This window comes from Eptatretus burgeri, chromosome 1 (genome assembly GCF_056783735.1).
Source record: "Eptatretus burgeri isolate ZD-2024b chromosome 1, Ebu_testis_v1, whole genome shotgun sequence".
Classification (NCBI taxonomy): Eukaryota; Metazoa; Chordata; class Myxini; order Myxiniformes; family Myxinidae; genus Eptatretus; species Eptatretus burgeri.
The window spans coordinates 64,333,141-64,345,439 of NC_140961.1; the positions used below are offsets into that span (position 1 = coordinate 64,333,141).

Below are 12,299 nucleotides of genomic sequence, written 5' to 3' on the forward strand. Positions count from 1 at the left end.
TTTTCTTTTACTATCTTTATTTTGGACCAACCGCCATTATTACCACCACCAACCACGTCTCAACAGCCATCACAACAACAACCACCAACCACAACGCCGCTTCACCACAACCGCCACGACCTTTACCGTCACAACTCGCCACCATCGCATCACCGTCATCTCGCGCCACTCGTGGGCACCGATGCTGGACTCGTGTAGAGCGCGCACCGAGCAGCGTGTTCAAAAGCATCGCGGACTTTCCGCAGAAATACGGATCAAAAACGACTCACGCCCACTTTTGTTCCGTCCAATCGGTGAGCGAGGGGCGATTTGGCCCCGCCTCCAGGGCGTTGGAGGGCGGTTGCTATATGCAAATTCATGGATCAAAAAGCATTCACGCCCACTTTTCCTCGGGCCAATGGGGAGCCAGCAAGAGAGGTGAAAGGTCGGAGGCAGAGGGTCAAAGATGAAGGAGCGAGGCCACGGGGGATATAAGGGGCCGCGTTCGTCAGTCGAGGTAGTTCAGTTCGCAGGAGGAAGAGTTGAGTTGGAAGCGGAGGAAGAGTTGAGTGCAGTTGGGAGTTCGCGGAGTCGGAGTGAAGAGGACGGAGCTGTGGAGAGGCGGCGGCGGCGAAGGCGGACGAGGGGGTGCTCGCGTCGGATTCGGGGAACTGCGGAGAGAAAGGCCGGCGGCGCGACCGAGGTCGTGGTGGAGACGCTCGTCGCGGGACCCGCGATTTTGTGAAAGCCTCCTTTCCCCGAGCATCAGCAACCCCCTCCCGTTTCCCCCCGCGCTGAGATAGTGCGACAAAAGGGGGCCCCCTTCCCACCCCCTACCAGACACTGTCCGCGAGGCCCGTGGAGTTGAGGCACCACCGCCGCTCCGCGTCTCATCATCAGACGGGTAGGCCCGACACGATCTCGGCCCCAGGCCCGCCTACCCCCTCATCCTGGAGGGTGGTTCTCTTTTCTTTTGCTTTGGGAATGTGTGTTGTCGGCGCCGTCTGTGAAGTAAAATTGTATAAGTGTTGCCGAGTGCCCGGTAGTCGGATAGATCTGCATTGTCGCATTTGCTTTTTGTCTTCTTCTTTTCCATGTGCTTTTGGTGGAATTGTATATGTGTGCTTTCCGTTCATCGCGAAATAAATGTGCTTATTGTTGAACTGTTTTCCCGCTTCGCTTCGTCATTTCTTTCATTGAATCCCCATCTTGCTTCACGTAAAGGGTTGGTCGTGGGCTCAGACGCCCGATAATTAATCGAACCGTCGAGGCCGACGAATAACACCGCTCGGTTATCCCGATAGTACGGAACGGGTCGCTTAAGTGGCCCGTGTCCGAAGTCGACCTGCGGCGAGGTGCGATCGCCCGGTCTACCCTCCGTGTGGGTACTTAGGTAGGTCGAATTTGGCGAGCAACCCTATCCCACGCGGGGGCCGATTGGCTCGATCGCGGTGAGACCGAAAGGTCCACCCGTGACTGGTTCCCGGCGTTAGTCCGAGAGGGTCACGACTGGATTGTCCGTCCGGTGGGCGACGTGCCGCGATTCGAGTTACGTGGCCGTTCGCACGCCGGCGGGCGCGAATCTGCAACAATATAATCAGCTGTAATATAGTTAGTGGGCACCTCCAACAAAATAATTGCAGCCATCTGATCGAACCAATCTTCAAATCAAACGTGGAGGAATGTAACAAGGAAGCGGAAGGCAAGGTTAAGTGTGCATTCTCTTGAGGTGAGATTATGGTGATGGGATAGATCGATCATAGGCAAGGTTAGGTAAATAAAGCAACACCAAACTAGAGAGTTCATAGAACACCTTAACCCCACGCTGTTGTGTGAAACATGGAAATGTGCGGGGTCTACAAGTGGCAAATCTGATTGCTCGTGATGACGAAATATTTTGTCGAAATACTGATAAATGGAAGGGTTTTGAAAGTGCCAAAAAGGAAATTTGTGTACAAGTGTATAATTAGCGTGCACTCGCAAAGCAAAAAGCAGGGTTGAGCAATCGGTCGCGTACATACGTACATGTCTGTATTTTGTTAAGAGCGTACATTGAAAACCGCTCAACAGAGGAAATTGAAACTTTACCACATGTTACATGACCAATTTATATTGCGCATATCGAGTGTAAATTGAAAACCGTTCAAAATTAGAATCATTGTAATCGCTTCAGCCTTTACTGTACTCGGGTAGGGAAAATGATGAAGAAGAAGAGGAAGAAGCAGAAGAAGAAGAAGCAGAAGAAGAAGAAGCAGAAGAAGAAGAAGCAGAAGAAGAAGAAGCAGAAGAAGAAGAAGCAGAAGAAGCAGAAGAAGCAGAAGAAGCAGAAGAAGCAGAAGAAGCAGAAGAAGCAGAAGAAGCAGAAGAAGCAGAAGAAGCAGAAGAAGCAGAAGAAGCAGAAGAAGAAGAAGAAGCAGAAGAAGCAGAAGAAGCAGAAGAAGCAGAAGCAGAAGAAGCAGAAGAAGCAGAAGAAGCAGAAGAAGCAGAAGAAGCAGAAGAAGCAGAAGAAGCAGAAGAAGCAGAAGAAGCAGAAGAATCAGCAGAAGAAGAATCAGCAGAAGAAGAAGAATCAGCAGAAGAAGAAGAAGAATCAGCAGAAGAAGAAGAAGAATCAGAATCAGAAGAAGAAGAAGAAGAATCAGAATCAGAAGAATCAGAAGAAGAAGAATCAGAAGAATCAGAAGTAGAAAGTACATTTTGGTGTTTTAATGATCTCCCAATTGATATTTTAGCGATTTATTCTGGCGTCTTTAACAGTCTTGGAAGCATGAAAACACTCGAGAACAAGAATACAAGGTACTTTGTAAAGGCTTATACAATACAATGAAACCTGACACAGGTGGAGGCCAATCAGCCCATCCTGCCTGCACCACATCAACACCACACTAATTTATCAACACAAGATCCAAAGAAGAAAATGCAAAATTATTTATTTTTAAGTGTTTTTGTATCCCCCTCCCCCCTCCCTACCCAAAGGGGAGGAGGCATAGTAAAAAAAAAAAAAAAAAAAAAAATAGGAGGCTTAGTAAAAAAACATCTCAACCACGCAACCCCCCCCCCCATGACAAGACCCCCACCAACCCCTCCACACATGCACACAATCACCCATAAATGCTCAATCTACCTAAAAGTCCTGCCAACATCCCAATACCCCTCTATCTCCATAACTTCCAGGTACCTATCCAATTCCAACTTATCCACTGTTTCTGCTGCCACCACCTTTCCAGGGAGACCATTCCGTGCATTAACTTCTCTCTGAGTGAAGGACCCCTACCTTACTACCGTCTTAACTCTCCTCTTCTTGACTCTCAGGCTATGGGCCCTGTTCATAGAACACCTTACCTTTCTCAGTTTACAAATGCACTCCATGGCAGACTTTTCAAAGTACAATTTGTACACATTTACCTCAGAAGTGTAGATAGATGCAATTACAAATTTGTCGCCAGAAGAGTTGGCTCGCACCAAGTCCTTCACAAGACTGTGCGGGGTATTTTATGAATTCCATCCAGTTGAATTGAAATAAAATAAACATTTTAAAGTTGTACAAGTCTGAAGACGACGATGGTTCACGAGCGGTATTTGACGATGTAGATTATTTCAGAAGTCAAGGATGACACAATGTTATAATTTTTGACCAAGTTATAAAAATGATCAACATGATGTGGTACGAGTGACAGGTTATTAGCTGCAAAATGTCGAAAACCCGGTTTCGTTCAACAACTTTCAAAATTTGACCTTTGCATAACCTTCAAAGGTCACAAAACAATGTTGTGCATATTAAAATAAGGAAACAGGATACGTGCTATAGCTTATTGGAGTTAGTTCGTCGAAGAAGGTCGAAAACCCGGTTTGATTCCAACAACTTTGAAAATTTGACCTTTGTGAACTTTAAAGGTCAAAGGTCAAGGATTATGACCTTTGGTGCACAACTTCCTCTAGAACATTCCAGGAACAATATAAGGTCATATAGGCTATATGGCATTTCACACTCCTCGGATTACCCTTACTTTGATGAAATCAGCGTAAAAACAAACTTGAAGGGGGTGCCACGGGCAAGGTGTTCGAGATAGAGCAAAATGGTTTCAAGACTTTAGGTGCGGAATGACCTCAAGATTATGCATAAAAAATATTGTCATCCTAGCTCTCAAAGTTTGGGCGGTCGTATGATTTTGTCAAAATTCGCAATTTTCTAAGTTCGTGACCTTGACCTTGGGACGAAAATGAAAAAAAATCGAGCTCCGTGGGGCGATGCAGGTGCCATTGGGCTAACCAAATACCGAAACCCCAGCCAGATTCGACAAACCCCCTTGGAGAAGTAAATTGAAATCGGCTACCCCCTAAAAACACGTTTTGTGAGCGTGGCTCCACCCATAATGGGCGCACCATGCCCATTCTCAGGAAAACACAACTAGATCATGATATAAACCTCCCACCAAAATTTTATTAGGATCGGATCAAAACCCACGGAACTATGCTCGGGACAGACAGACAGACAGACAGACAGACAGACAAACACCAATAACGAATATAGTGGTCACTAACTAACTCGTGAACCAACAATTTTTTTCAGAAGTTTACCAGTGTTGATATGGCATGTTTTATACCACCTTACAATATTTATTCATGCCTGTTGTTTGTGTTCTTTATGACATCACTAAATACAGCAAGTTCCTTGTTTGGAATGATTTTCAATTTCGTTTGACTGCCCAATAGGTCGACAGAGTAAAACTCGAAGGGCACTCCAGAGAGCACATACCTCCACCACGTCATGCCTGATCCATGAGAACATATCTAGCCCAATACATTTTTATCATGCAATACAGCACTATATTGTTTTTGGCCCGATCTCTCAATGGTGAAGAATTACTTTAAAAATAAATAATTCTCGTATCTTCACCAAATTGAATCAATTCTTCGCTGTCAGTCACACATCCGACGTGTCCACCAAGTTTCGTCCGAATCCGTCCACAACTTTTTGAGATATCATGCTATATATCATTTTAGGCCCCATCTCTCAATGGTGAAGAATCACTTTAAAATTTTTAGTATCCTGATCCGGATCTGGATGTTCACCAACCCCTAATCAGTTCGTCCTCATCACACACTCAACCTGTCCACAAAATTTCATCCGGATCCGTCAGCAACTTTTTGAGATATCCTGCACGCAGGCAAACAGACAGACAGAAAGGGGTGAAAACATAATCTCCTTCACCTTCGGTGGTGGGGGTAATGATTATCTCACTCCTCTCTATGTATGTGCTATTGGGACAAATTCAGAGCCAAGGTCCGACTAAACTGGAGGTTTGATTCAGGTTCAAAATATAACATTCAATTGAAATCAAGTTGTTCTTCGATCATAAACTGGCATTTGTGGAGAGACAGTCATGAACCAACTGCTTCACCCCACTTTTCACTTTGTGTGCGGTAATTAGGTTATCTTAATCCTGTCCATTGATCTGGAAGACCATCTAAAAACAATCCCAGGAGGGATGAGAACCGTTTGATGGATCATTAGAACAAGCATCCATCATTTGTCAAATTAAAATTATGTGGGGATGAAGGAGTTTGACGAGTCATTAGTACTTGAGGTTTAATAATAAAAAATAAATAAATAAATAAACTTTTTGGAAAATCTTGAACAAAAGTTAGATTTTAAAAAAGAATTTTTTTTAAAATATGGGCCTTTGGAGCTATGTGAAAAGTAATATTAAATAATCCCCAACCCCATTCCTTAATGGGTGTAGGAAGGTGTTTTACACCCCCTACAAGAAAAACACGTTTGGATTTATTCAAAATTCCAACAGGATGAGAACACCAGGAAGGGCCAGGTACGCCTGCCAGTAATTATATAAATGGATGGCATTTACTGACATTCGGCCTCACAGTGAGCACTTATCATGGTATGTCGTACAAAACAAACATGGCAAAACACATCACACACTTGTCAGTCAGGAACATGAGCAGCATACCGTCAGGTCTTGTCGGATTGACTTCATCTGCTCACAAGCAAAGTGGTAATCCTGCTTAGCTTTCCAATGAGACTTCACCATAGTTAGGGATTTTTTCAACACCTGCAAGAATATAGCAGCAGTCAGTGTATCAACAATGTTACACAAATCCAATCGTTACCTCTTTGCATTTCAGGTTTACTTACCATGACTGAACGAACCATGGAAGGATCAGGAGCGCAAGTTAAACGAAGATAGTTTTTAGTAATGTCCTGGCAAGAGCCAACAATCTTGAGTTCATCCCAGTCGAGCGCATCAACAGATGAGCCTTCGTAGCTGTTTATCTGCAGCACAAGCGGCTCGGAGCGCATCTTTTTGGGACCTTGGTTCTGGAAACGTGCAGCACGTCGTTGTCGTTTGCTCTCCTTCTCTGGGTCATCGACATCAAAACGAAGACCAGCCTGCCCCCATTGTCGTTCACGTCGTGCCCGGCGCCGATTCTGGCCTGTGGTTTCTTTCACATCACCTCTGCAAAGACAAATCAAACAAATGAATAATATACCATACTATATCGACAAAATAGATTATTAAAAACAAGTATAAAAATCAAACTCATGCTCACCACACTCCATCCACCCCCTCCCCAAACCCCACCCCCTTCCACCAACCAAAACTCTTTCAAAAGTCTTGTAAAATAAACTATTGATTTTATTTTTTGAAAATCCAGGAAGAACAAAACTTTATAGCAATACCACTGACCAATATAAATGGGCAGAGCTCAGCCCACCTTCAACCTTACACGATTGAACCCCAAAAAGGAAAAATACAAATAAATGAATAAAAGGTTGCTTCAGACATGCTTTTTGCACACCTTCGTGCTCCTCGGCCACGTCCCCTGCCTCTGCCACGGTCTGCTCGGCCCCTGCCTCTATCCAATACACCAAGGCGACGTCCGATGTGGCTTTGCATAGCAGATGGAGTCTCACCACTGTTAGATTGAGAACTTGAACTGTCACTGCTGGGGAACAGCAAAGGGTGCAAAGGACAGCAGCAAAAAACATTTTCTCAGGAGCTGCAATGGACTTCATGACACCGACAGTTATTTTTTGTACAACTATTGAAGAAAGCTACCATCAAGAATAATTTCCACACAAAACTAAATTCAGTGAGCTCACTAGATATGCTGAGCACCTTACAAACAAGGAAAAATAAAGGAATACAAAAATAAATATACCATCAGAGATGGGGAACCCCCCACCATTGAATGAAAAAGGTCATACATATTCCAGATAATGAGGGAGGTGAATTGGAAATAAGACACCATTTGGTCATCATCTCGAAAAAGTTCCCCAGGGGTGAGGAACGTTGTAACCAAAAATAATTGAAATCAGATAAGCGGTTTTCCATTTATTACAAAAAACATTTTTTTCAAGATGGCCGCCCCAGTCGGCCATCTTGGATCCGGCCACGCCCAGAATCAATAGGGTTCTTCCTTTTCAGGTGGTACATGTGTGACGCAAATTTCAAATCGATATGGCAAACAGTTTATGAGTTATCACACTCACAGCTATAAATGTTGACGCCCAGACGGACGGACAGCCGGATGACAACAATATCCCCCTTCCGCCACGCGGCGGGGGATAAAAAAGACAGCCGATACATCCTTACTGTTTTGTAAAGTAGTATGGTTGGTAGGATACTATCGGGCACCTTTAACTTGTCCGGTTTAAGTTTGATTTATGTCTCAAATATAAACTGTCACACCGGTATTTCGAGGGCAGAAGATTGCATAAACGAGTGCGCCATCTGTTGGATGGGATATGATGCAAGCAAGCCATCGCCGGCACCCTGGCCAAATTCGAAATTCCTACCCTCAGCGATAAAAGGCACTGTAGCAGTGGCAAGTAATGCAGAAATAATGATCATGCAACGATGCCACCAGCAGCCAGATGTTACAAAGGAATGGACGAATGAAAATCGAGTTATCATGAAGTTTCCCATTGTGCACAGAGATGAACATCTTGCTGTAAAATACAAACTCTTGCAATCGAGATGCCTCATCGTTTCAGATGTTATGGCACTCTCCGACTTTTACCGGCAATGCTGTGCAATGTTAAAATGACATAGTCAAAAGACCCGCTCCACAGCCTAATAATCTGCTCAATTTGCTCATGTGCTCTAAACAAACTGGGTCTCATTGGATAACCCTCTCGTGGCACGTGTTGCAAATCAATGAGAATAGCAACATGTATTCTGAGGGTTAAAATACAAGCACTTCCCTCTGCCCAAAACTATGAAAATGCAAATTCACGACACAAGTGAGACTGGGAATGTCAGTGACAGCATGCAACAGAAAAAGAACAAAACAAAGCCATTTTAAAAGAACACTGTGATCTTGGTTCTTGATGGGGAAGGGCAGCACTGTGCAGCAAATAGTCAACAAAATGGTGACCCATCTTTAATAATGAACCATAAACCCTTGGGATAACATTACATTTATTGAGCGGTTAGTGTTAAAAAAAAAAAAAAAAAAAAAAGGTCCAGCGTGGTTTATTAAAGAAGCGGATCAGGGCTCATGATTCGAGTTAGGTTGTGGGAATTGTAAACCAGAAATCAACTGACAGACTTGAAGAGATCATATATTATTGGGAAAGGATGTATGTACAATTGGACAAAGGGCAATCAGACACACAGAGCAAGCTTCAAAAGACTGAAAAGGAAGAGCAGGAAAAAAAATGAACAGAAAAAAATATATACAAGCCGGTAGGCGACTTGGGTGGTCGTGACATAATTGCATACTAGTCATACAGTTTTTGATGGATCGGGCTGAAAATTTTTGACAAAGAGGTTGATTATAGTGCGCATAAAAGCCTGGAAGCCCATTTTTGATTTTCGAAAAAAATCATTTTTTTAGGATTTTTCTAAAATTTCAAAGTCCCGTTGCTAGGCTAGGCAACGGTGGTGTCCATAGCAACGGTGCTCAAAAGCATAGAACGAGATTCTGGTATGAACCTACCTGTCAAGTTTCATCAAAATCGTTTGACTCCTCTGGCCTCCAGAGCTGTCCATTACATACAAACAAAAACAAAAAAAATGACGGTAAATAGACACCCTATTTTTAAGGACTACCATTTGAAAAATAAAACCTAAATCAAAAATCGGCTCGAGTGAAATTTTCTAAATATCTCGAAGTGTTTAATTCCGAGGTCTTGTTTCTCCACATTCAAAACTGTAGGACAAGTATTGAAAATACTGTACGCAGTTTTTCGGCCGCTGCATAGCAACGGGTGGTTGCTTAGCGACGAAACTCAAACGCGCACACTCCCAGCTCATATGGCACCTGCTCACAAAGTTTCATCGAAATCGGTTTGCTGGTTTGTGCTGTGGAGCCTCGCGTTGCATGTACGCACGCACGCACGCACGCACACACGCAAAACCCGACAATAAGGGTACTCGAGCGACAACCCAATATAATAAAATAAATTCAGAGGTATGAGAGTGAAAGACTTGGAAGCAGAGTCGAGATGTGTTTTCTGGCTTCCCTAAGGATGGCCACGTACTTGCTGTGAGCCTTACATAGTGATCTAAAGTTTTGGCTCAGTCAAATTAGCCTTCCTTTTGAAGAAAGCAAGCAGCTTGACCACAAGCACCTCACCGTCGGATTGGTCTGGAAGGATCTCCAAGGGGAACGCACACTTGCCCATAAGGTGTCTAGCCTGGATTTGAATCCAGACCCAGCTACAAGCTGTCATCCTGGTGTTTCACAGGCAGGGCGATTCATGGTGGTCTTTGGAAAACTTCAGATGGGTGGCGATGTTCTTCTTGGAGGGCAATGGTTTCCTCCTTGCTATCCCCCAATGCACACCATTCTTGTTTAGTATTTACCTGATGGTGGACTCATGAACACTAACAGTAGCCAACGAAAGAGAGGCCTGCAGATCTTTAGAAGTTACCCTGGGGTTCTTTGTGACCTCCTGGATTATTGTACGCCTTACTCTTGGGAGTGATTTTCATTGGATAACCGCTCCTGGAAAGTGTAACAAGGGTGTTGAATTTTTTTCCATTTGTACATTATCTGCCTGACAGTCCATTTGTGGAGCCCAACACCTCTAGAAATGGTTTTGTAATCCCTTCCAGACCGATGAGCATCGATAACTTTTTCTGAGGTCCTCAGAAATCTCTTTTTATCGGGGCATGACACACTTCCGCAAACCTGCGTGGTGAAGACCAGACTGATGGTGATGAGCAAAGTTTATGTTTTTTTCATATCGGGCAGGGCCACCCAAACTCACTCACTGATTGTCATCCCATTGATTGAAACACTGAACTGTAATTACAGCCTTAATTGAGCTGATTAACCTAGAGGTTCACATACTTTTTCCAACAAATAAATTGAATGTTGGATCATTATGCTCAATAAGTCAATGAAAAAGTGGATTTTTTTGTGTGCTATTAGGCCATCAGCCATGGCTCAGAAAGTGCCTGAAAATCAAGTTTCGTTCCACTCATCGGGGGGGGGGGGGGGGTATACAAAACCTTGATAATATGATAGTATATATCCAAATACATACGTATCCAAAAGTTCTCCACTCAAATAGCTGCAGTTATTGTGTATTTTCATCTTGAAAATCGATGCATTCCCCGCGCTCTCTCATTTGAATTTTCTCCACTCGGATCACGTGTGGGCAACATGACGCCTCGACAGCCAATAGATCAGCTGACATCGTATGCAAATTACGTCAGACTGTCATGCAACCAACTAAGTTGTCCAACATGGCAGCTTCATGCAGGGAGGAAATCACCGGCAGCTGATCGGCGATTTTTTATGAATATGGCCAGTGTATTATACTGCATGAAACTTCGTTGGGCATATTAATACACACGCTCCCCAGTGTATTATTCACCAGGACAATGTAGCGAACAAAGAAGTCAAACGTTTTACGCCTGCAAGATGGGATAAATGGAGAGAAAGTGTCAACAAATGGCTCGTCTTAGACGGTCACGAACGCCGTATAGCCGAGAGTGCCGGCGCGGGAGGACTCACTTCGATCATGGGCCTATTGTACCCGGAGTGCCAGTGTAATGATTTCAAGCTACCCCCCCCCCCCCTTTCAAGTTACCTCCCGGTAATCTGAAATCGATTTCAAGTTAGCCCGGGGGTAGCTTGAAATCAATTTCATCCCACCCCCTACGATTTCAGATTACCCCCCTCAAAACATTTATTTATGTGTGTTTATTGACAAAAAATAGTAATTTAATTGATATTTAAAACTAATTAGGGAAAAACCATTGAACACGTGACAGCCTTGAAAGAGTTTGCAATGAATTTAGATTTTATTATGAATGATTTTATTTTAATATTGTTATTAATTGAAATCAGTATTTCTCATACAGTATAGTTTTTGCCACATTTTTATGAAATCCTTCTTCGATATAGTTGATCCAAATAGACATACTGGTTTATCTTTTTCACCAACTCAGACTATATTTACAATTATGGAAACAACGCAATAAAATCAATGTATAAGAAAGGCAATGAAAACAGCTTATTTTTAATTCACAATTTCGTTGTGGTGGTGGTGGTCGTATGGCAGGTTAGCTGCCGGGGTAGCTATCATTTCTTGAAGCGTGACTATCACTGATGCAGTGCCCCTCAACCAGTACACACACTGGAACTGGTACTCATTTCGCCGACCTCGGAAGGAAGGCTGAGTCAACCCCCAGATACATTAATTCAGCGGCCGACGGGGCTTGAACTCAGGACCCAAGGATCCCAAGTCGCCACCCTAAGCACTGAGCCAACACCAGGCGACGCACAATAGGCCCAAGATCGAAATTAGTCTTCCCGCGCCGGCACTTTCGGCACAGACGAGCCATTTGTTGACACTTTCTCTCCATTTAGTCCATCTTAAGGCCCAGTCACACCTTGACGTTTTAGCCAGCGATTGCCGATTTAAAAAAAAAAATTGTCTAAAACGCTGGCACACGTCGAATACGTTATGGGTCAGTTTTGGAAACATTGAGAGCACGCTGAAAAACACTGCCATATGTCGTAGTACGCTGGCTTTCATCGTTGCACTTTGCGGTTGTCCTCAAATTTTAGCATGCTTGAAATTTTACGACATGCCAGCGTATGACTCACAAGTTCCGCAACGCTGGCCATAAGTTGTAGGCACGTTATGCGATCGTTGACACAGGTTACTTGTAAGTTAATCATAAGTCGAAACACGTCGAGGTAATGTTTAGCGTACCCGAAACTTATTTCTAACCTATGAGTAACGTGTTGTAGGCACGTTACGCGATCGTTGACACACGTTACTTGTAAGTTACCCATAAGTCGAAACACGTCAACGTAATGGTTAGCGTCAGTGT

General features: G+C 43.8%; 1 protein-coding gene across 7 annotated transcripts in view; it reads right to left on the reverse strand.

Annotated features, from left to right (window-relative positions):
- Positions 1–12,299, reverse strand: part of LENG8 (leukocyte receptor cluster member 8) — an 86,046-nt gene that overhangs the window by 18,888 nt on the left and 54,859 nt on the right. For 4 of the 7 annotated variants that reach the window (XM_085886163.1, XM_085886168.1, XM_085886156.1 and 1 more), the window contains exons 9-12: positions 8,944–8,988; positions 6,799–6,945; positions 6,134–6,455; positions 5,949–6,050 (exon numbers count right to left, since the gene is read on the reverse strand). In XM_085886163.1, coding sequence (XP_085742289.1) covers positions 5,949–6,050; positions 6,134–6,455; positions 6,799–6,945; positions 8,944–8,988 — 616 coding nt within the window. The remainder of the gene's footprint in view (positions 1–5,948; positions 6,051–6,133; positions 6,456–6,798; positions 6,946–8,943; positions 8,989–12,299) is intronic. The other 3 variants (XM_085886130.1, XM_085886147.1, XM_085886138.1) reach the window with 3 other exon arrangements.